The following is a 25,328-nucleotide window of genomic DNA, read 5'->3' on the forward strand; positions in this document are numbered from 1 at the left end:
CGGAATTATAACTCCATACAGATACTGACCAGGAAGAGACTCAAACAGAAACCACATGATCCTGGAAGGCAACAAAGCTAAACAGTGTATCACCACACCTCCAATATATAATATATTAGATGAAAAATTATTTGAATAACTAATCCAAATCATTTATGTAGATATGCAAGTATGTTTCAGGTCAGAGAAGCAACATAATGTGAAACTACAAATTACTATGAAAATGAGAATAAAAAATACTCAGTAAATACGCTAATTGTTTTTTGATTTTGCAAAGCTAATTCATATACATTTCATAATTAAATGAGATAGCTGTTAGACGTAATGATGATTATACAGTATCAAAGAAGTTCGGTAAAGTTTTATAGAGATTTATGAACATATAGTAATTTATAAAGACTTATAAGGTACAGAGGATAACCAGCAGAGCAAGATGGCCTTGCATTAATCAACAAACTACATGAGGTACATGTATCTTAATGCAGGATATTCAGAGATGTTTGAGCATATTGCATATCAAATACCTTTACAGTTATTATTAAAACTGACAATTACCTGTATGCAAAGGAAATAGTAACATTAAATAATTGTTCAGTCAATGTGTTCATGATGTTCTACTACATGCTCCCATACATTTAAATTAAAATGAATGTGCAGTGCCTTACCGTGCTTGGCTCATGAGGTTCATAGGTGAATTTATCTGGGAAGGCTTTAGCTAGTGCCATGTGACGAGCATACATGTAGTACTAAGAACATAAAGAGAAAACAAATTGGTCAGCCAAATTCTGAGGTATAGAGCCAGTTTTTTGAAACTGGAATTAATCTAATGTATAAGAAGAACATGAATCAACTCCTGACAGCAGTCAATGTGAGAAAACAAATTGGTCAGCCAAATTCTGAGGTATAGAGCCAGTTTTTTGAAACTGGAATTAATCTAATGTATAAGAAGAACATGAATCAACTCCTGACAGCAGTCAATGTTTTATTTTTTCAAGTCAGGAAATTTTATCTGCTAAAACCATGTATCACCACTCACTCGTCCAAGATATTTCCAATCCAACAAATCGGAGAGTCGCTCTGTTCGATTACGCTGAATAATTCTTTGTCGTCTAGTTTGTTGACAAAAGGAGTACAGAAAGGATGTCAGCTGATTGCAGGATTCATCGACACCACGGAATCTCCGATCTAAAATGTAGATACCTAGGAAGCAAGAAATAATCAAACTAATGGCCCTTACTTCTAGAAAGTTCTACACTCCCAGAATCTGAGCTAATAAATATATAATATATAGACCATATCAATCAACTCACCATAGGCAGACGGATCAGCAATATGCTCCTCCATGAAGCAGCCAAAGCCAGACAGATTGGTTGATACACTCGGAATTCCCATAACTGTGCACTCGGCTATAGAAAGAGTAACACAGATGGAAAGTCACTCAATGGTGAATGGGACCCCAAATTTTGTCATGTTGAATTTAACTGCACTTACCAGGTGTATATCCCCAAGGTTCATAATAGGAAGGAAAAACTCCAAGATGACAGCCCCTGACAAACTCCTCATAATCCATGGGAAGAAGAGGACTGGTAGAGGACAAAAACTCTGGGTGGAAGATCACCTACACAACAGACCAGAATTTACAGGGGTAAATTAACAGTGCAGTCTTTCTTTGTAAAAGTGTTCTATGTAAGTTACTCATGTGCCATTTTCCTATGTAATCACCTTGACTCTGTCAGAGCTGCTATTAAAGAGACCCATTCGACGAATGCTGTTTAGGATAGGGTCTGTGGAGTCATCAAGCATATTGTGTGTACAGACTGGAGGTAAACTGTGCCTCTGGGTGCCAAAAATTGCTCTCTTCATCATTGTAAAATCTTCCTTATCCATCATTTTGTTCAAGTCAGGCAGCTGACCCCTATGGCAAAAGGAAAGTGTCAGATGTCATGGTATAAACAGAAAAAAAGTTACAAAATAAAATAGCAATAAATTAAAAAGGCAATTCTTCAGGGTAGTGTTTGATTAGAAATACCAGAATTCATTCATACTACTTCATCAACCATTACATGGCATCAGGGCTATAGGAGACATGGACTAAGTTATTTATTTCATTTTAAAATTTATCATCATTAATTATTCAGATATTCCTGGCAGGAAATACGCACTTGAGACTGAATTAAATAAAAGAGAGACACTGTAGTTAATGTACTTTAATTTGCACAGACTGTGAAAAAGTAAGACAAGGTACACTGTATTCTAAATTAAACAAATTGATCTAATCCCAATTATCAATCAAAGCATATCTGACATATACTGTGCTATAAGATATTTCATATAAAATATACATACATGATAGTAGTACACAAATGTAGGAAACTAAGTTAAATTTGTAAAATTTTATTCAGCTGATAGTTAGAAAGGCTTTTCTTTAAAACAACTACATAGGTTTATGGAGTACTCAGCATCAGCCTAGAACTATACACAAATTTAATGCCTGTATTAACAAAGAGCATGCATCACAAAATTTGATCATATGCTGGCTATGGTGATATAAGTCACATATAATTATCTAATTAATTAATGGACAGCTACTGCTGTGCCTCATTTATATTAATCCATTAAAAACTACTTTCTTTTCCTGTCTGTTTAAACAAATCTGCGTCTTCAAATGTACTCATTATGTAATTAACAACTAGTAAAGATTGTACTTGCATTTCACATGAGCAGTTGTCACAACACTTTCAGCCTATGCTCATTGAAGAGCACTATACAAAAATAAACTAAACTGTGTAATATATAAATAATTGTTGCTTTTTATATTTAACACTTTTTTTACACAACAGTGTAGCTCATGGTGCTTTAAATTTAAAAAAGTAATAATTAAAACTAGAAAAACAAAAAGTAAAAATAGAAAAATTCTTGATGAAAGTCTCTTTTTTAATTTCAAAAAGCAGACCATTACAAGGGCCTGACACTCAAACAAATAATAACAACGACATAGCTGATACAACCATATACTTCAAAAGTATTAAAAAGAAAACAAAAGAAAAATAGATATGCAAAGGAAAAAAAGTAAAACAAGATTCAACCCTCCGGAAAGAGAAACAAAGACCTGAACTTAAAAAAAAAAAACAAAAAAAAACAAAACCCAAACCTACCACTTCTTCCAGTTGAGCAAGCTGAGCATGCATGCTAGTAGTTGTGATATAGGCTATTATAATCAATTTATCCCCATGCCCTTTAAATCCATCCAGTACTTCACCAAATATCACTGTTAATGAACTATTAATGACTGTAAACACCAATGCTCAGAAGTATGTAAAGATTTTTGTCCAAAATAATGTTAATTTAGTGCATTCCCAAAACAAGCAGGTTAGTGATGCTAGAACTAGATAGCAGCCATTAGAGGCTGGATTTCAGGGTACATTTTAAATAATTTTAAACAAGATAAAACTGCTGCGGTGGGCTGGTGCTCTGCCCAGGGTTTGTTTTCTGCCTTGCGCCCTGTGTTGGCTGGGATTGGCTCCAGCAGACCCCCGTGACCCTGTAGTTAGGATATAGTGGGTTGGATAATGGATGGGTGGATGGATAAACTGATTGATACCTTCTGTTGAATTATGAAATGCTTTGGGTATATAGAACTACAGTGTACTCTATGTATGGTTGAACTCCACTCCTTTTCTGGGATGCTTCTTTCAAAATCCTTTTCCCACCATTTCCTAAGTTCACTTAAGGTTTTAATCTTTGACAGCACTTCTAAAAAATATAAAAAATATTACATAGCTTCTGAGATAGATACTGATGTGAGATGTAGAAATATGGGTAGGATTATTTTATCAAAATGTACAGTTTCCATACAGAAAAAACCTGAGTAGCTGGAACGTTACATATGGAGCATATTTGTTCATTACATGCAAATATGTTATCGCTATAAAGATCCCCCAAGTGTTTTATCCCTAGCGTTTTCCACAGGTTAAATACTGAGTAGGTCTGAGAAGATTGAAAAGGTGATTATCATGTATTGGAGCAACATATAAGAGTTTCTTTACCTTCAAATGATTCTGCTTTGGTTCTAAATTTTAACTATTTCCTAAACGACTCGATTGCTGGCAAATTCATGATAGTATTGATTAGAGCACTAAGGAGGGAATAGAAAGGAGATTTAGAACAGATATCATTTTCCATTGCAAACTAGGCTGGTGAGAATTCATGAACTTCTGCCAATTTCTAAGATTATATTGTGTGTATATTTGCTGCCTAGCAGTAAATGTGAAAGATAGGTAGGTGCCATTCCACCTTCTGATTAAGATCTTTGTAGATTTGCCTTTTGGATGTGTGGCCATTTCAAATTCCAGATGAATGACAATATAATTGAATCTAATTTCTTAAAGAATGATTTGTTTATGCATATCGGGATACTCTGTAATAGACATAGCAGCTTATGGTTCATTTTGACAGTACTCTCTGCTGAGGTGAGATGGAGTGTGGAATATCTGCTTAACAGCTTGCTTGATTCTTTCTGTAGCACTTTCTAAACTGTATTGAAAAAGATCTTTATATTTACTTGTGATAGTTATCCCCAGTTATTTAAGCAGTTTTGGTATTAAGAACGAATAGCTATCCAATATGGTATGATGTGCTAGACGCTTTACTGGCAAATGCACATGTTTATGCAAATTCATTTTGAAGGCATATGAAATTCTCCTATTGCATTTAAGTCTAATGGTAGAGATCATTGAGGGTCTGATATATGAAGCACCGTATCGTCTTGATGAAATTCAGAAACTGAACTGAATTCAAACTGAATTCAGGCAGTTTGTTAGTCTCTAATGGTTATCATAACAAAACTCAATATCTAGTCTAAAAACATATTTTATGTTCAGATGGCCTGGGAAGACAGGAAAACAAAAACTCCAACCTGTATGGATGCTGAAGGAAAAAAAAAAAACACTACGGGTTTTAGGGAAAATGAAAACGTATTTAATAATTAGTAAAAAAAACTGTCTCATAAGTGCACATCCTACAAAAAGAACAAAATGAAAAAATACAGTCTGAGACTTGGCTGCACATATAATTTGGTAGCTGCTGCAGGTTTTGGAAGGTGGTGGAACCAAGTGAATAGCTTGGACAAAAAAAAAATTATATCTGTGCAGCACATTAGCCCATTTGTCTGTGAAACTGATTTGATCAATGATTAAGTCCATTTAGTTAGTTTTGATTTCGATAGTCTGGTATTGACTTGTAGTTCTTTGTTCTCAACTCGGTATACAATTTAGGACTGTTTTTACCTTCTCATCTTTTCTGAATGTTTTTTCACTAGTTTTGCATTTGGCTATGGTCAGTGTCGCTACTGGTCGCATGAGGTAATACCTGGACCCTACAGAGGTTGCACAGGTAGTCCAACTTCTCCAGGATGGCACATCAATCCGTGCCATTGCCAGAAGGTTTGCGGTGTCTCCCAGCACAGTCTCAAGGGAAAGGAGGAGATTCCAGGAGACAGGCAGTTACTTTGGGATAGCTGGACAGGGCTGTAGAAGGTCCTTAACCCATCACCAGGATTAGTATCTGTTCATTTGGGCAAGGAGGAACAGGGTGAGCACTGCCAGAGCCCTTCAAAATGACCTCCAGCAGGCCATTGGTGTGAATGTCTCTGACCAAACAATCAGAAACAGACTTCATGAGTGTGGCCTGAGGGCCCAACGTCCTCTAGTGGGCTCTGTGCTCACTGCTCGGCACCGTGGAGCTCAATTGGCATTTGCCATAGAATACCAGAATTGGCAGGTCCACCATTGACACCCTGTGCTTTTCACAGATGAGAACAGGTTCACCCTGTGCACATGTGACAGACGTGAAAGGGTCTTGAAAAGCCATGGAGAACATTATGCTGCCTGTAACATCTTTCAGCATGACCAGTTTGGTGGTGGGTCAGTGGCAGTCTGGGGAGGCATATCCATGGAGGGATGCACAGAGCTCTACAGGCTAGACAACAGCACCTTGACTGCAGTTGGTCCTGGGTTCCTCTTGGTGCACGACAATGCCCGCCCTCATGTGGTGAGAGTATGCAGGCAGTTCCTGGAAGATGAAGGAATTGATACCATTGACTGGCCCTCACGCTCACCTGACCTAAATCCAATAGAATACCTCTGGGACATTATGTTTCGGTCCATCCAACGTCACCAGGTTGCACCTCAGACTATCCAGGAGCTCAGTGATGCCCTGGTCTAGATCTGGGAGGAGATCCCCCAGGACACCATCCCTAACCTCATTAAGAGCATGCCCCAACATTGTCAGGTATGCATACAAGCATGTGGGGGCCATACAAACTACTGAGTACGATTTTAAGTTGCTGCAATGAAATTTCAGCAAAATGGACAAGCCTTCCGGATCATTTTTTCACTTTGATTTTCAGGGTGTCATTGAATTCAGCCCTCTGTAGTTTGATCATTTTTCATTTCCATTAAACAATGTGGCATCCTTTCATTTCTAACACATTACCCAGTCCATATCAGTATAGATATCAAGCATGATTTTTTTTCCCCATTGAGATCTGATGTGGGTGGCACAGTGGGTAGCTCTGCTGCCTCGCAGTTGGGAGACCTGGGGACCTGGGTTCGCTTCCCGGGTCCTACCTGCGTGGAGTTTGCATGTTCTCCCCGTGTCTGTGTGGGTTTCCTCTGGGTGCTCCGGTTTCCTCCCACAGTCCAAAGACATGCAGGTTAGGTGGATTGGCGATTCTAAATTGGCCCTAGTGTGTGCTTGGTGTGTGGGTGTGTTTGTGTGTGTCCTGCGGTGGGTTGGCACCCTGCCCGGGATTGGTTCCTGCCTTGTGCCCTGTGTTGGCTGGGATTGGCTCCAGCAGACCCCCGTGACCCTGTGTTTGGATTCAGCGGGTTGGAAGATGGATGGATGGATGGATGGATGGACCTGTGCTATCAAACGCTGCACTGAAAGAAAAGACTGTGCAAAATGTGTCATTAGTCCTGTTCTGCAAATGACTTATTATTAGCCAAGCCAGTACTCACCACCATGATTCACATCCTTATTTCCTGCTATCCTCTAAAAAGGTCAGAATAAGTTTCCAAGAACTGTGGTAAATAGAAGAACCTTCAAGTTTCATATTTTGCAAAATTAAAGTGAATATGATTTAGTAAAATTAAATGTTAATCATCAATTAAGAATTTAATTGTTCTCTGTACATGTGACAACAATCACCCTGAAATCCTATGATTTATGTTGACCTAAATAACCTGTTCTTTTTACAGTTTGTCTTGTGTTCTTCATAGTAGCTTTCGCATTGAAATGTTTTTTCAGTGAATATTAAATTTGATGAAAGCAGATGGAAGCACATTGGTAAGATGATTCATGCCTGGATCCACAGAGCAATTGTTTGCAGTCTCACTTGGTGTTCAGAGATCTGAAATGAACTCACCATTTACTTATATTTTTAGTTTACTTTTAGTTATAACATTTATTCTTAAAAAAAAAAAAGAATTTGCATATTTGTTTTGAAACATTACATATTGTTCATTACTGCGGTCTTTCTTTTTACAATCCAACAGTAACATGTCATACATCCACAAGAAAAACCCACTTGACCAGTACAAGTTCACTAGGGCTAAACTATTCCAGCAGCAAGACCATCACAAGCAAAATATGAATTGTGGATTAAGTATCAATCAACTCCAGAGCACACTAATTCACTCACCTACATTCATTGTATCAAACCAGTTTACAGTAATTTTTTTTTAACCCAACACATGCATCTTTGATAGGCAGCAGAAAAAAAACACAGCAACTTGATGTAAAAACTACACAGACACAAGGAGAATTTTATGTAGGCTGTGCCTGTGCTGGGATTCTTACCAACCAGGACCCAGGCACTATGCGATACTTCTAGGATTGACAGTGAAAATCTCACACTCTTGAAACAGTTACTATATACTAACTCTGAGTCCTTTACTGACTAATAACTCTTCCTTGAGCTATAACAATCTGCAGTTATGTACTTTTACATTTCAAAACTCCTGAGGTAAATAAAAGTGAGGTTGTGCTCAGCTGGGTTGTCATTTGTTTTTCAACAGAACAATGACCCAAAACACATCTGCAGGCTGTGTAAGAACTCTGATAAAGAAAGGCTGAAAAGTGAAGATTTTTACAATTGCTACAACTAATTTTCATTTCTGAACTAGGAGGAATTTTATTTATTTAAAAATAAATAATAAATATTTAAGTTCAGATCACTTATAATGTTGACATGAAATACATGGTAAATTAAATGAAATGCAAAAAACAGAGCTGAACATAACCAATTCAATAACAGATTTGACACTTTCAAGTAAATCCATATAAGCATTATGAAAATGTTTACAAACTAACCTCCTTTACTTTGCCAGACATATGACAAACCAACTGAAGTGTAAATACAAATCCAGACCATACAGAATGTCTGACAGACTAAAAACAGATGGATTTATATTTATTGCTTGCATGGTAATAGAAAAGCAGACAAACCTTTGTTTCAATTTATTAATTTGTGGCTGAAAAATAGATAGATGTAGTTCCAAAAATAAATACGTCTACCACATTATCCATTAAACAAACCACATAGCTACATAGCTGCATTCCTATGGTTGGAAAATGCAAAAAACATTTGTAAACTCACATTGCTATTAGAGCTAAACCCATTATGTGTTACAATAAAATTTGAAAAATACTTTTGTTGTTCTTACAGTAATTAAGGGAAAATTATAAAGTGTGAAAGATAAAGGAAAAAAACTACTAATACAATAACAATTCGGTTAGAACAAATGAATAAGAACCATGCAGTTTAATAAAAGTTTACTTATGTATCTGCAGTAAAGGGCAGGGCACAACAATGATTATATACACAGCCTGATAAACCTATTAGGACTAAGAAAAAGATGAATGGGGTACAATAAAGAACAATTAATTGGATACAAATGTGCACCCATTAGTGATATTAGCACAGCCAGAACAAGAATGCTTGAAATGATGAAAGTAAATGTTCTTGAGTGACCCAACAAGAGTATTCACATTAATCAACTATTTCCCAATTAAGTGGGCAAGGCTAAACCCACTATTTTTCTTATATTTTGGAAGGTACTTTTTGAAGAATGTATACAAAACTCATAAATAAAATTCTGATATCTATTTCATCTAAAATTCCACACAATTGGGGACAAAATACTTTTCAATGCATTTTTTTCAAAATATAACCCTAGACATTATTTTTAAAATTATATATACATCATGAATAAGTGCAACAAATTTATCCAAATTGTCAGTTTAAATAAAATGTTTTACATTTCTGTTGGATCAACTCACCCTCGACCTGAAAAGTAAAATCTAATATGGTAATAACAATTAACAGTTAGTAAATATTAATAAACATATCTGTTATAGTGGGTGCCATGGTGCCATAGTAAGGACACAAGGAAGGAAGTCCTTCCTGTGCAAAGTTTGTATGTTCTCTCCATGTCTGCTTGTTTGTATGTTCTCTCCAAAGACTTGCTGGTTAGGCGGACTAGTAAAGCTAAATTGGCCATGGTGTGTGTGTGTGTGTTTCACCCTGTGATGGGCAGGAGCCCTGTCCAGGGATTGTTCCTGCCTTGGGCCACATGCTTACTAGATTAGGCTCCAGCTCCCCAGCAACCCTTAAGTGGGCTTAGAGAATGGTATGGTATATCTCTTATATCAAATTACTGTGATGAAAAAGTGTACATTTCTGTGGCCCACAAGTGCAGTGAGATTTTGGTTATACAAAATGTTTGAGGAAATGACCTGTACTTATTTTATCAGCAATGTTTTCACAGTAAGCATAGCCAAAATAAAATTGTTTGCATTTATAAATGCAATGTGTCAATTCTGACTTACCAAGAAAATACAGATTTCCAGCTTTTTAGCTTTACTTATGTATAATATATTTTTATTTTGTTACGCAAGTATAAGAAATTTCCAGTTCAATTAAGGTAAAAAAATAAAAGTAAGCCATCCAGATACTGTAAATACATTGTTAAGTATAACTGTTCAGGTCAAAGTAAGTAGCACAGAAAGCAATGATTAACAATCCGTTTTAAACAAGTTTCTGTTACAACTATGGGTTCAACTTTCTTCTCATTTAAAACGCATTTCAGAGATGAATAATACATGAGAATTAAAATGAATAGACATACAGACCAAGGGCCTCATGTATAAATGGTGCATACGCACAGAAATGTTGCATACGAACGTTTCCATGCTCAAATCGCGATGTATAAAACCTAAACTTGGTGTAAAGCCACGCACATTTCCACGGTACCTCATACCCTGGCGTACGCAATTTCTCCGCTCGGTTTTGCAGACTGGCGGCACCCAGCGTCAAAGCAGTGCTACTGTTCCTGTGTGGTCACCCTTTCTTTCTTAGACCCACATTCCTGACTCAGCTTTATAAATACACTGAAACTAACTGCATATTGATTATTAGTGTAATGCATCTGATTGTAATTAACCTGTAGCAATATAATGGTCCAGGGAATAGCCATAGTATTCCAAATACCATAACTGCTTTAGCATTGTTACTCTCACTGCATCTTCTTCTTTCAGCTGCTCCCGTTAAGGTTTGCCACAGCAGATCATCTTTTTCCATATTACTCTCACTGCACCACTCGGAGTATTTATATCACTGTATCTGAGTGGGGAATCACAGCAGCACCTGATCGGAAACAGAATTATCGGTATACAATATCAAGAACGCTGCCTCAGCCACGGCAAAACGGTTCAAAGCCTTTCCTGTACGGACTTCGTGGTTTAGAAAAAGTTTCATCCCAAGAACTATAAATGCATCAATCAGTCCATCAAGTGCTCCATGTAGAACTGTTTGTACTTATAAGTACAATTACTTCATTGTAAACTTGCACTACAGTTATAATATTGCACAACCTGCGCCACTTTATAAAGTGCGTATTTACATATGATGATGATATCATTTTATGATGAAATGCAGCAAAATATGTTGATTATATTATACAGATAAAACTTTAACTTCATTTAAATAATCTATGTTGTTAATAATTAAACATGTGAGGACATGGTGCCGCAGCGCTAGCTAGTAAAGGGATTGTTCCTGCATTGCGTTGTATTCTTGCTGGCGCGGCACTGGAAGGATAGACGGATAGGATAATTAAACACATACTATGAAGATATTTCAATGTTCCTTAAAGGTTTTGAAGAATTGCCATTCTAAGCTTACAAATGGCTTCACGTCCATTACAGAGCTGATTGTGTGGCGATTGGGTATTTGGAGAAAGAAAAGTAAGGACAGGAATTGGAGGTTAGTACGTTTGAAAGAGACAGTACTTCTGTAATAAATTATTTCATCGAAGGTCGCGCATGGCGCAGCAAGCCTCTTGCATGAGACACGACCAATCACTGTGCTACCGTGTTCCCATGTTTAATAACATGCTTTCATTCCTATCATCATGAAAAAGGTATCACATATACATCTCAGTATTTTAATTATTCAGAGAGCTGTAATATCACGAATGTAATGGATTATGTGTCCTGTTGGAGAAAGTCCCTTTAAGAAGCAGGTAGTGATTCACACACATAGAGCACAAAGAAGATCAAATACAGAACAAAGCATTTAACGTGCTACTTTAGTTACGATGGGATTTGAGAAACTGGTAAATTAAACGATTTTAAGATGAAGTTTATGATGTTCTACTTTAATAACAAAATAAACTATGTGATTAAAGTGGAAATTTCGAGATTAAAGTTGACATTTCGTGCTTTTTTCACACTGCGTGTCTTTTTTTCACTGTACCCCAATAAGCTTTCATATGACACTCAGACGTTGGGCTACGGGTTGCCTTTTCACGCCGACTTTGATATGTGACAACTTTTTTTATTTCGGGCACTGTGCGACTTTGTGAAGTTGAGCTTTCGAGTTTCTCCGACATGCTATGTCACCCGATCAGCTTCGTTTTATTGCTTATATAACTGTTTTAACCAACAAATAGTACATTGTTCTTTGCCTCCATTTGGTATTCGCTGAAATTCTTCTGTTTTTCCTCGTACTTTTGCCATTGCCTTTTAACAGATTGCTGGGCTTAAGGGCTATTTATATTGATTTGCATATTCAAAGAGTCGTAATTCTGGGAGGAGTTGGGGCGGGACAGCAAGCACGTGCATGTGCATTTATTTCCACGCTGAGCGGGATTTATGTAGCAGAAGAACGTGGAAGTTGGCGAACGCACAGATTCCTGCATCTGGATTTTTCTGTGCATAAGCACATTTCAGCTTTTGTGCTTACGTCATGTTATAGTGCGAATTCTACGCACGGCGTTATGCATGAGGCCCCAAGTGACTGACACAGTGAGTCATAAGATCATCAGGCCATCGAACAAAAAGAATGCAACTGAAATACCAAGACTAAAAGCATTTCTTTATCACTCCTCAAACCCTTCTAACCACAAGTGGGGAAAGTCCCTTCTTGAATGCTCAGACACCATCCCCCTCTATAATGATCAGATGTGCCTGTGGTGCTTAATCCATGAAAACACATTCACCAAAAAGAGGTCTTGGAAGAAAAAGACAGGTCAGAGCGGGCATATCCTAAGGAAATACCAAACTTGTGGAAGTTAAGAAACTAGAGCTCAGGATCCCCATATATGCCGTCACCTCATAAATAATCAGGTGAAGACCAGAAAGATCTATAACACTGCATCAGTTTCCTCAGCAATCTTTAAAGAGGAGACTAAGCTTCCAACAAATTTGAAATTATTATTGCAAGGTAAACAAGGTTTCTCATTGCATTACCTACAATAGGAAAGAAACATGGAGTCTCAGCAAATAACTACATTAGACAAGATAAATGGGTACTAGTAGGTTCCCAAAATGAAAAACTCAAAGAAAAAAAAAATGCATTTGTAATGACTAACTCTATACTCCCTTGTACTTTTCATGGGGTACTAGCAAGCTTTCAGTTTTTAGCAAACTACTACACCATGTAAGATATACTGTAGTGTGGAATAATTGGAAAGCATAGTAATTTCATAGAATTGTGGTAAAATTTCTTATTGTGTAAACTCTCTTGACTCACTTATAGGAATATTTTTGGAAAAATAATGTCCTAGTAGCAGTGAATACAAGTCAAAATACAAACCTGGAAACAATGCTTGCCAGTAGTAGGGCATGTTCCAGCACATAGACACACTAAATGACAAATTGTATGCTTACATTCACTGTTTAGCAAGGCACAGCAGGAGATAAGCCTATGAAAATATGATAAGAATGTGAACACGCTGTACAACTCATTTAGGCTTGAAGTTGAAGCCACATGTTGGACACAATAACTAATAAATTTACAATTTTACTTCTGGCAATCATGATGCTGATGTACCATGTGATTTACATTGAAACACTTCCTATATGTTTTTAAGAGTAGAGAAATAAGAACAAGACAGTAAAGACTGTAACAACACATAAAAATTACTGACTGATTTGACAATGACCTCATAATAATTAATTAATCAAACATTAATCAATAATAATGTAGCCAAATCAAAGTACTCTGAGCTAAAAAAGGTTGATGACTTTAGTCCAATAGTGGGGCGGAGTGGCGGCTCTGAGGCTAAGGATCTGCGCTGGTATCCCGAAGGTTGCCGGTTCGAATCCCCGTCACTGCCAAAAGACATCCTACTCTGCTGGGCCCTTGAGCAAGGCCCTTAACCTGTAATTGCTCCAGGGGCGCTGTACAATGGCTGACCCTGCGCTCTGACCCCAAGGGGTATACGAAAACTAACAAATTCCTAATACAAGAAATTGTATAAGGCAAAATAAAGAACAAAAAAAAAAAAAACAAGGTACTAAGAAACACCAGTTTAAAAGAGGAAAAGTAAAGACTAGATGACTTCTGAATATGTGACATGATGACCTAGAACCTTCCTTTTTATTTTCAAAAATGCAATGCAGCCTGATTAAAGGTTTAAAGTGCTCTGCTATTTTGTGGCCGGCCTAACAAATTAAGAAATTAAGAGCTGCACAATGAAAGACACATAACATTATATATTACAGATTGCACACAAGCTCAAAACAAAACATATAACTATTGAAACAAAATGTAATTATAGCAAGGAAATATGGTAAGAAAATGAGGTTAGCTGTGTTCACTCCCTAGTACTACATATTTGAATCCTGTGCTTCATCTCTGACCAATGTTTTTTAAAATAGTTTAATAGTGTATGGATTTTTACTTCTTCCTAAGAATGTTTTAACAGCCAGACTCCATTAGTTTTTATTTTTGTATAGTGCTCTTCACGGATTGCTGTAACAAAATTTACCAGTCAGTATAATTCCAAACTTTACAAACTACCAATTACATGATTACAGTGATCCCTCGCTATATCGCGCTTCGCCTTTCGCGGCTTCACTCTATCGCGGATTTTATATGTAAGCATATTTAAATATATATCGCAGATTTTTTGCTGGTTCGCGGATTTCTGAGGACAATGGGTCTTTTAATTTCTGGTACATGCTTCCTCAGTTGGTTTGCCCAGTTGATTTCATACAAGGGACGCTATTGGCAGATGGCTGAGAAGCTACCCAACTTACTTTTCTTTCTCTCTCTCTTGCGCTGACTATCTGTGATCCTGACGTAGGGGGTGTGAGCAGGGGGGCTGTTTGCACACCTAGACGATACGGATGCTCATCTAAAAATGCTGAAAGATTATCTTCACGTTGCTACCTTCTGTGTGCAGCTTCGCATACTTAACAGCTCAAAGGGCACGTATTGATTTTTGACTTTGTTTCTCTCTCTCTCTCTCTCTGCTCCTGACGGAGGGGGTGTGAGCTGCCGCCTTCAACAGCTTTGTACCGGTGGTGCTTCGCATACTTAAGCCAAACAGCCCTATTGATTTGTTTGCTTTTCTCTCCGTTTCCTTTGAAGAGGAAGATATGTTTGCATTCTTTTAATTGTGAGACAGAACTGTCATCTCTGTCTTGTCATGGAGCACAGTTTAAACTTTTGAAAAAGAGACAAATGTTTGTTTGCAGTGTTTGAATAACGTTCCTGTCTCTCTACAACCTCCTGTGTTTCTGCGCAAATCTGTGACCCAAGCATGACAATATAAAAATAACCATATAAACATATGGTTTCTACTTCGCGGATTTTCTTATTTCGCGGGTGGCTCTGGAACGCAACCCCCGCGATGGAGGAGGGATTACTGTATACATAAGAGCACAGGCCTGTTTAAACAGACAAGAAAATGAAGTAGTTCCAAACTGACCAACATAAATGGGATCCAGCAATATCTGTAAACTTATTAAGCTGTTGAACTATGAACTATTAAATAACTATGTACCTCGTAACCTAAATATGAAAAAATTTAAAAACAGTCAAACTATGGAAGTGCAGTAGTCGCACTGAAGAATTAGTTGTGCAATTCATATCCTACAAATATTTCAAAATACAGGTTGATGATTAATTGACATTTTCTAAGCATGCCTTGACCTTCCTTATGAAATTTTAAAAAATGCTCAATTTTCTTACTTAAACAGAAAGACTTCCATGTTATATTAATTGGCGTGTTTTACTAACGAAGATGGGATGGTGTGGTGGGCAGGTCTAATGTTGCTCAGTGTATTTATATTTTATTAATATTTTTGAATTCTTTACTATAATGCTGGCATGAGAATTCACACAGATATTTTTCACTCATGTTAACAATGTTCACACAAACAACAGTTCCACAAACTACAAGGCACTACGCCTTCATTCAAATCATACATGCTACATTATGACAATGTGTTACATGCATCAAACCAACAATGATAACAAACTACTACTGTAATCACAAATTTAAAAAATTCCAGTAATATGACTGCATTGCTGATGGCTATGATATAGTTCACAAAACCAAAATATAATTGTCTGCCTGCCAACTGCCCAATACTGCTAAGGTAGACTCTTGCTCCCTGAGACACTGAACTATATTGAAAGGTGTTGAAAGTGTTACAGTATGTAGAATTCACGGACTTTGACTGCTTCTATCATTAACAATGAGATGCAAATCTTGAAGGAACCAGCAGCTAACCATCTAACTTGGTCCTATTTATTCCCATGAATGAGGTTTCTGTTTCAATACAAAAGTAAAATAGAAGTGAAAATAGAGAACGACTTAGAATTTCCTATCTGTTCCTGGCTTCAAATCACTTAGATAATAGTAAAACAAAAAAATCTACCATATAAGAATAACCTGACATGGCAGAATTACAACACAGACAACCCATAAAATTAAACAAGTCCTGTTATTGTCAAGAAATGACTTATTATTAAGCAAATAGAATGGAACAGACAACCTGGAGCCAGTGAATAGTACGGCAATCAGCAGTATCATCAGTAGGACATTCTCAGACTTTGGACAATACAATACATTAGTTATGTAAAATGCAATCAGTCATGATCTGCGTATTTTAACAAGAAAATTACATTACACACAGATATAACAATTTATAAACAAAAGAAAAACTAACTTCAACCTCTGAGCAACATCAGGCAGAACAACATCTGTGCCACAGATATACTTTCTTAAAAGGAGTGTAAAACACTAAAATGGCTATTTCATCATCTGCATTAAGGTCATTTTGCATAGTTTGAACCAATTTACCACCCTAGCAAAGATAAGATTCAAGATAAGACTCTTAACAAATGATTGAGGGTTAGAGACAGGTTTTCAAGTCAAAAGCACACAATTATGGGAATATGCCTTTTCCTGTAATGTTTTTAGCAAAAAAATGCATGTGTTTTACACAATTTGAGCATTCAACTGAATAATGGACATGTGGAATACCAACACTGAGTAATGCAAGATTTTTTTCATGGGTATTTTTCACATAATTTGCTATTAGATAGCAAGGGTCGCCATTACATTCCATTATATGCAAAACATTTACACATTTTAGTTAATTAACCAGATTGCAAAACATTGGACAGAAAGATATAACCCACATACATAAAAGAACATATGAACGCAAATGGCATATCACTACAGAAATCAGACCCAGACCACAGTAATGTTATCCTCTGTGTACCCATATTCTTCAGCATAAGGAGCTGGCAATGACTTTTTTTCCATCCATATAAAACTAAGATTATGAAAATGTATCAAAAAACAGCACAAATACAACCACTGACCTTCTTTCATGCCCTACCTATCCTTTTTTATGGTTAACACTTAAAGAAATTAAAACATAATATAAATGTTTTTAAGTAATTGGGTAAAGGCTAACCAACCAAGATTGATAATATAAACATTTTCTACTCTGGTTTGCAAATTTCTGGACATAATAATATATTAGTACCAAGTGGAGAATCATACAGCTTTTTATTCTACAAATCAGTAGGATTTCTGAAAGCTTACTTACTCAGCAGAATGTCATTAACAATGAATCGTGGTTGTTAACATCTGTCTGTGTTATGACTCATGTACTTCAGCTAGATTATATTAATCACATTCTCTTAAAATAATAATAAATTGCCCAATAAGTAAAACATCAAAATGTGCTCAGCATATTAAAAATGAGTGGAGGAGGAGGAGGAGTATAAAGAGTATAAAATGAGTACATTCCTATACTACAGCTCACCAATATCATTGAAAAGTGCAATTAATATACTCTACAACAAAAAAATATTTTACTTAAGAAGCAGGAATGTAATGTACATAAATATTTGCATACTGAACAAGTGATATGCTAATAAAAAATAATCTGAAAACCTAAACTAGGGATTGATTTATTTGTCCAGAAAGGAGTTACATGTGAGGGTTGATAACATTGGGTGTCAGATGGGAATTCTGAAGAGGAAAGAAGAAGAAAAACAAACAAATAAATACAGTGTATTAAAAGAAGCAGGGAGGCAGACAGAGTCATCTATACTAAGTGGTCAATGGCAGATATCATTATACAAATATTGAATGAAACCCCACCTCTGCAAGTTGTCAAGCCATGGTTGAAGGATTTACCTCGTAGTTCAAACCACAACAAACAAAATTCACAATCACTGTAATGTACTTGGGCGGCACGGTGGCGCAGTGGGTAGTGCTGCTGCCTCGCAGTTAGGAGACCAGGGATCGCTTTCCGGGTCCTCCCTGCGTGGAGTTTGCATGTTCTCCCCGTGTCTGCTTGTGTTTCCTCTGGGTACTCCGGTTTCCTCCCACAGCCCAAAGACATGCAGGGTAGGTGCATTGGCGATTCTAAATTGTCCCTAGTGCGTGCTGTGTGTGTGTGTGTGTGCATGCGCCCTGTTTCCTGCCTTGCGCCCTGTGTTGGCAGAGTTTGGCCCCAGCAGACCCCCGTGACCCTGTAGTTAGGATATAGCAGGTTGGATAATGGATGTAATGTACTTCAACTACTTTAAACAGCAGGGAGGATCTGGATGATATGGAAAATAAAATTAAATAAACATTCCTGAAGGAAACTACTCAATTCGTATGAACATATTAAGCATAAATGACTGGACAGTGTTTTGTTTATTCAGTATTTTTGCTCAGTAAATGCTTTAATATAACTGTTAGTCTAGAAGTATTTCTAGTACTATGGTGACATTCTTACTTCCATGCATGTGCTAATCAACATGCAACATCTCAACACTCTCAATGCTTTTTACATTACAAACTTAATCAGTTGGTCAACAGCAGGCATGTTTCACACCATACAGCATATACAGTTAGGTCCATAAATATTTGGACAGAGACAACTTTTTTCAAATTTTGGTTCTGTACATTACCATAATGAATTTTAAATGAAACACTCAGATGTTTTCGCAGCTTAAGGATGGCTTCTTTCATCAGCATGGAGAGCTCCTTTGACCGCATGTTGTCTGTTCACAGCAAAATCTTCCACATGCAAGCACCACACCTCAAATCAACTCCAGGCCTTTTATCTGCTTAATTGATAATGACATAATGACGGGCTTGCCCACACCTGCCCATGAAATAGCCTTTGAGTCAATTCTCCAATTACTTTTGAGCCCCTGAAATGAAGGGATTGTGTTAAAAAAAAAGTTTTAGTTACCTCACATTTTTATGCAATCATTTTGTTCACCCCACTGAATTAAAGCTGAAAGTCTGCACTTCAACTGCCTCTGAGTTGTTTCATTTAAAATTCATTCTGGTAATGTACAGAACCAAAATTAGAAAAAAGTTGTCTCTGTTGAAATATTTATGGATCTAACTGTATAAACAATTACATATACAGAATGCTAATAGGTTTGTGTTAAACTTTACTAGAAAAATGAAAATTACATACTTAAATGTGTAATGAAATGTTAAATACAATTAATACAATATACAGGTCACTGGTAATCTATAGTTTCTTATTAGGAAATATGTGGATCATTATCATAGGTATGTGACTGTCTACACATATTTTTGTGAATCAAATTAGCTGCATGCTCATCTAGATCTAATGAGGAATTCCTACATATGTTCCAGTTATTGGGATCAGGACAATCCATCAGTCTTTTTCCCACTTTGTATGATTAATCTACAGTTAGCTAATATTCTGATAAGAATAAGTGTGAATGTCTGTGAGCTGGCCATGTACCCAGAATAATGCTCCTGAGTTGAACAAAAAAGGGATTTGTTGGGGAAGGAAAGGGTCTAGAAAGGTGAAAAAGAAATAAAACAATGAAAACAAGGACTGTGTCCCTCCTAGTTTTAACTAAATGCAAGTGTTTACATTCTTCCCATCTCCAACCTTAATCCAGGACTTTGGTACAAGGAAAACAGCTATACATGAGAAGTTTCACCTGGTGAACCCAAATGACTCAGCAATCCGAGAGTTCTTATTAATATTTAACAAGTACTGGACAGAAATCTAGAGCCTTGCTGCAATCTGTTGCTGCTGCCAAACTTATTGTTGGAGGACTAAACTTCTATCCTACAGTGCCTTGTAGCACTCTTTTAATAGTTTGGCATTCCATGCAGGTATTCTTTAAATCATCCTAGATGCTAGCAAATACACCGTTTCTGTAAACTTTAAATAAAAATTGTAAAAATGAATGCTGCAGCTAGCAATTTGAAAAAGGTAGTGTAGATTGAGGGATTTTACATATCATATACATTACAGCATCATCGTAATTGTTGCCATTTGTGTTGTATGAGAAAACTTTGTACCACTCTACCTGCCTTACTACAAATTGGACAATTTAATGCCATACATAATTTATTAAAAATCCTAGAACATCCTGAAAGTAACGCGTTGTCCACCTATGAATGCTTGAATCCTCATTCCTCTGAAAATGGTTATATTGTACATGAGAATTAATAAATTGTTAGGGTGAAAAATATAAGATGGAAAGGCATCATAAGTTGGTAGACAATAAAAGAATATTTTTTCCCTATAGTTTTTCACATCATCTTGTAAAAATTACAAATAATAATATATTATTTATCCTATACAACTCTAGGCAACTCACACACAGGCAAACAGACTTGAGTTGAGAGAATTTTCTGTGTTGGTGGGGGGATGGGATAGCAGGCTGCTTGCTGCTTGTGCTTATTGGCACATTTACAACACAAAAGACACTGACGCAGAGGTGCGAAGGGATTTAAGGTGGGCCAGGATTACAATTTTTTTTGTAGGCTTTGGTAATTCTAGTACTAAAATTATATGAAAATAAACTTTAAAATTAGATTTGTGCGCATACATACTCAGTTTAAACATAGAAGAAAAATGACAGTTTCACATAAACCACATTTTTTAGGGTTTTCAAAAGTATTATACGGCAATTGGTAGTATTCATTCCAGTTTTTGTAGTTTCCCCTACAATCTAAAAAGATGGTGTCTCCAAGCTGTGTCCCAAAATGGACCAGTGTCCTACCAAGGATGGTTTCTGGTCTTATGCTTGATTTATTTTTTTTCTATTTATTTCTTGCATCAGGATAATTTATAGTACCACAGTAAGCCTACTTTTAAATTATTAATTGTAGAAGACAGTGAAAATGTTGAAAATAGCCTATTAAACAAAAAATTACATCAATTAGTTTAGCTGAAAAGCTAGGCTAGGAAAAAAACCCACTGATCCTTAAGTTGTGGATCTGAAATGTTTTACTTTATTTAAAATGGAAAATGAGGAAACAATATGTGCATTGATACAGAAAAAGATGCATCAAGATCGAAAAGTCCTTTTCAGTAAAATATGGTTAATTTCCATTTCAGCTGAAAACACTGCTAGCTGCAAATTCTTAAACTGTTACTTATTGAAGTATATTAACTATTTTTGTATTACTTTTTATTTAACCTAACTTAAGTCAAGTCAAGTCAGTACAGTGCGTTGCCGCACCCTCTACATGACAAAACAACTTGGGATCCCAGTTGGCAACCCCCCAAGCAGATATGTGATCCAGTCCCACCCTCCGGAAATGACCCTCTATCTGCCACAGCCAGGTGTTACGTGGATGACCCCTTGACCTGGTCCAGCCACTTGGGTCCCCAACAATGAGGATCTTACGAGCTGGATCACTTTTCGGGGAAATGCGCCACATGGCCGTAGTGCCGTAACTGACGCTCCCTCACAATAGAGGTAATGTGCCTCATTTGGGACTCCATGACCAACGGCTCATTCGACATAAAGTCAAACCAACGGTACCCAAGGATTTTCCGGAGAGACACAGTACCAAAGGAGTCTAGTCTTCATCTCAGGTCACTGGATAGTGTCCATGTCTATGCAACCAGGCAAGCATCAGGACTCTAAAGACATGGACCTTTATCCTTTTGCATAGATATAGGGAGCACCATACACCCCTTTCCAGCAACCTCATGCTCTCCCAATCCATGTACTGACTTCATAGGAAGAGTCACCAGAGACATTAATGTTACTGCCAAGGTAAGTAAACTTCTCGACAAGGTCGACACTCTCTCCGCAAACAGACAAACTGTTGATGGCTGTGCCCAAGAGGTCATTAAAGGCCTGGATCTTGGTTTTTATCCAGGACACTCGCAAGCCCAGACACTCAGACTTCTCGCTCAGTCTCTCGAGAGCCCGATCAGAGCCTCCATTGACTCAGCGAAGATCACAGCACTGTCAGCAAAGTCAAGATCCGTGAATCTTTCTTTACCAACAGATGCCCCACAGCCACTGAACCCCATGACCTTGCCCAACACCGAGTCCATACAAGCATTGAACAGAGTAGGGGCAAGAACACACAGGCAGTGAAGAGTTACCAGACAGCTGGGCAACTACTGCAGAACCAGTAAGGGTGACAGCAAGAAAGGTGCTTGGTGTGACATCTGGACAAAGGAAGGTGGAATGAGGAAGTACAGAACAGTATACAGAGGAAGAGGTTGGCGAAGAAGAAGTGGGAGTGTTAGAGAGATGCAGAAAGTAGACAAGAGTACAAGGAGATAAGGCATAAGGTGAAGAGATAGGTGGTGAAGGCTAAAGAAAAGGCATCTGATGAGTTATATGAGAGGCTAGACACTAAGGAGGGAGAAAAAGACCTGTACTAATTGGCTAACAGAGGGACCAAGCTGGGAGATGTGCAGCTGGTTAGGGTGATAAAGGATAAAGATGGAAACATACTCGCAAGATAGAAGAGTGTGTTGAACAGATTGAAATAGTACTTTGAAAGGCTGATGAATGAAGAGAACGAAGAGAGAGAGAGAGAGAGAGAGAGAGAAAGAAGATGATATAGTGAATAGTGAATCAGGAAGTGCAACGGGTGAACAAGGAGTAAGTAAGAAACGATATGAAGAGGATGAAGAATGGAAAGGCCATTGGTCCAGATGATGTACCTGTGGAAGCATGGAGGTGTTTAGGAGAGATGGCAGTGGTGTTTTAAACCAGATTGTTTAATGGAATCTTGGAATGTGAGAAGATGCATGAGGAGTGGAGAAGTATACTGGTACAGAATTTTAAGAATAAGGGGGACGTGCAGAGCTATAGTGACTACAGGGGGATAAGCTATGGGAAAGAGTAGTTGAAGCTAGAGAAGTTGATAGAAAAGTATAGAGACGGTCAGAAGGAGTTGCATTGCGTCTTTGTGGACCTGAAGAATGCATATGACAGGGTGCCTCGAGAGGAGATGTGGCACTATATGAGGAAGTCGGGAGAGGCAGAGAAGTATGTAAGAGTTGTACAGTATATTTAAGGGGGAAGTGTGACAGTGGTGAGGTCTATGGTAGGAGTGACAGATGCATTCAATGTGGAGGTGGGATTACATCAGGGATTGGCTCTGAGCCCTTTCTTATTTGCAATGGTGATGGACAGGCTAACAGACGAGATTAGACAGGAGCCCCCATGGACTATGATGTTTGATGATGACATTGTGATCTGTAACAAGAGTAGGGAGCAGGTTGAGACCCTGGAGAGGTGGATATATGCTCTAGAGAGGAGAACAATGAAGGTCAGTAGGAATAAGACAGAATACATGTGTATAATGAGAGGGAGGTCAGTGGAATGGTGGGGTTGCAGGGAGTAGAGTTGGCGAAGGTAGTGGAGTGTAAATACTTTGGATCAGCAGTACAGAGTAACAAGGATTGTAGAAGAGGAGTGAAAAAGCGAGCGCAGGCAGGGTGGAATGGGTGGAGAAGAGTGTCAGGAGTGATTTGTGACAGACAAGTATCAGCAAGAGTGAAAGGGAAGGTAGTGAGACCAGCTATGTTATATGGATTGGAGATGGTGGCACAGACCATAAAAACAGGAGAGACAGCTGGAGGTGGCATAGTTGAAGATGCCAAGATTTGCATTGGGTGTGATGAGAATGGATAGGATTAGGAACGAGTACATTAGATGGTCAGCTCTGGTTGGGCGGTTTGGAGACAAAGTCAGAGAGGCAAGATTGCATTGGTTTGGACAGAGGAGAGATGCTGGGTATATTAATAATAATAATAATAATAATACATTTTATTTATACAAGGCGCCTTTCAGAGAACTCAAGGACACCGAACAAACAATAAATAAATAAATAAAAGACATAATTATAAACAATTTAAAACATCAGAAACTCTAAAAATTAAAACCAAACAAAACCACTGTAATCATAAAGAAAAAGAAAAAGCCATTTTAAACAGATGCGTTTTAAGTTTACATTTGAAGAATGAATATGATTTGATGTTTCTGAGCTCGGTAGGTAATGAATTCCAGAGCTTGGGAGCAGAACGGCTGAATGCTCTGCTCCCCATGATGGTTAGATGGGCGAGAGGGACGGTCAGATGGGTGGAGGAAGAGGATCTAAGGTTACGGAAGAGAATGGCAACATGAAGAAGGTCAGACAGATATGGAGGGGCGAGGTTATGAATGGCCTTAAATGTTAATAGTAGAATCTTAAAATCAGTTTGAAACTTAATTGGGAGCCAATGAAGCTGCTGCAAGACCGGAGTAATATGGTGAATAGATGGGGTTCGAGTAATGATGCGTGCTGCAGAATTCTGGACTAACTGAAGCTTATGAAGAGATTTATTAGGGAGACCAAAGAGGAGTGAATTCCAGTCCAGCTGAGAAGTGACAACACTATGAACAACAATGGCAGTGGTATGAGGAGTGAGGGAGGGGTGAATTCGATTAATATTACATAGGTGGAAGTAAGCAGACCGGGTGATGTTATTAATGTGAGATTGGAAAGATAGAGTACTGTCGAGGATGATACCCAGACTCTTGACCTGAGATGATGGGGAAACAACAGAGTTATCAATAATAAGAGAAAGATTATTGGTTTTGGATAATGATGATTTTGAACCAATGAGGAGAACCTCAGTTTTGTCACTGTTTAAGAAAATTCGAAGAAAACCAGGATTTAATTTCAGCAATGCAGTCAATAAGCGAAGATGGTGGAAAAGAGGAGGTGGGTTTACTAGCAAGGTTGAGCTGGGTGTCATCAGCATAACAGTGAAAATTAATGTTATATTTACGAAAAATATTGCCAAGGGGAAGAAGGTAAATAATAATAAGAAGAGGCCCCAGGACAGAGCCCTGGGGCACACCTGAAGTAACAGCGGTGGGTTGGGATGTGAAGATTTTAAGCTGTATGAACTGAGTGCAACCTGAGAGGTAGGATCTAAACCAATCAAGTGGAGTGTGGGTAATGCCAATCAAAGATAATCTATTTAGGAGAGTGGTATGACAAATAGTATCAAAGGCCACACTCAGAGCAAGGAGGATGAGAATAGTAATTAGACCGGAGTCAGCAGCCATAAGGAGGTCATTGGTAATTTTAACAAGTGCCGTTTCTGTACTATGAAGAGGGTGAAAACCAGACTGGAACTTTTCATATAGATTATTATGAGATAAGTGGGTGTGAAGTTGGATAGCTACTATTTTTTCAAGAATTTTGGAG

At 37.7% G+C, this 25,328-nt stretch overlaps 1 protein-coding gene across 1 annotated transcript in view; it reads right to left on the minus strand.

The window, feature by feature from the left end:
* Positions 1 to 25,328, minus strand: part of gys1 (glycogen synthase 1 (muscle)) — a 90,500-nt gene that overhangs the window by 9,584 nt on the left and 55,588 nt on the right. The window contains exons 11-15 of the mRNA XM_028791505.2: positions 1,723 to 1,915; positions 1,492 to 1,618; positions 1,311 to 1,406; positions 1,037 to 1,200; positions 666 to 746 (exon numbers count right to left, since the gene is read on the minus strand). Of these exons, the coding sequence (XP_028647338.2) occupies positions 666 to 746; positions 1,037 to 1,200; positions 1,311 to 1,406; positions 1,492 to 1,618; positions 1,723 to 1,915 (661 nt within the window). The remainder of the gene's footprint in view (positions 1 to 665; positions 747 to 1,036; positions 1,201 to 1,310; positions 1,407 to 1,491; positions 1,619 to 1,722; positions 1,916 to 25,328) is intronic.

This window comes from Erpetoichthys calabaricus, chromosome 11, assembly GCF_900747795.2.
Source record: "Erpetoichthys calabaricus chromosome 11, fErpCal1.3, whole genome shotgun sequence".
Classification (NCBI taxonomy): domain Eukaryota; kingdom Metazoa; phylum Chordata; class Cladistia; order Polypteriformes; family Polypteridae; genus Erpetoichthys; species Erpetoichthys calabaricus.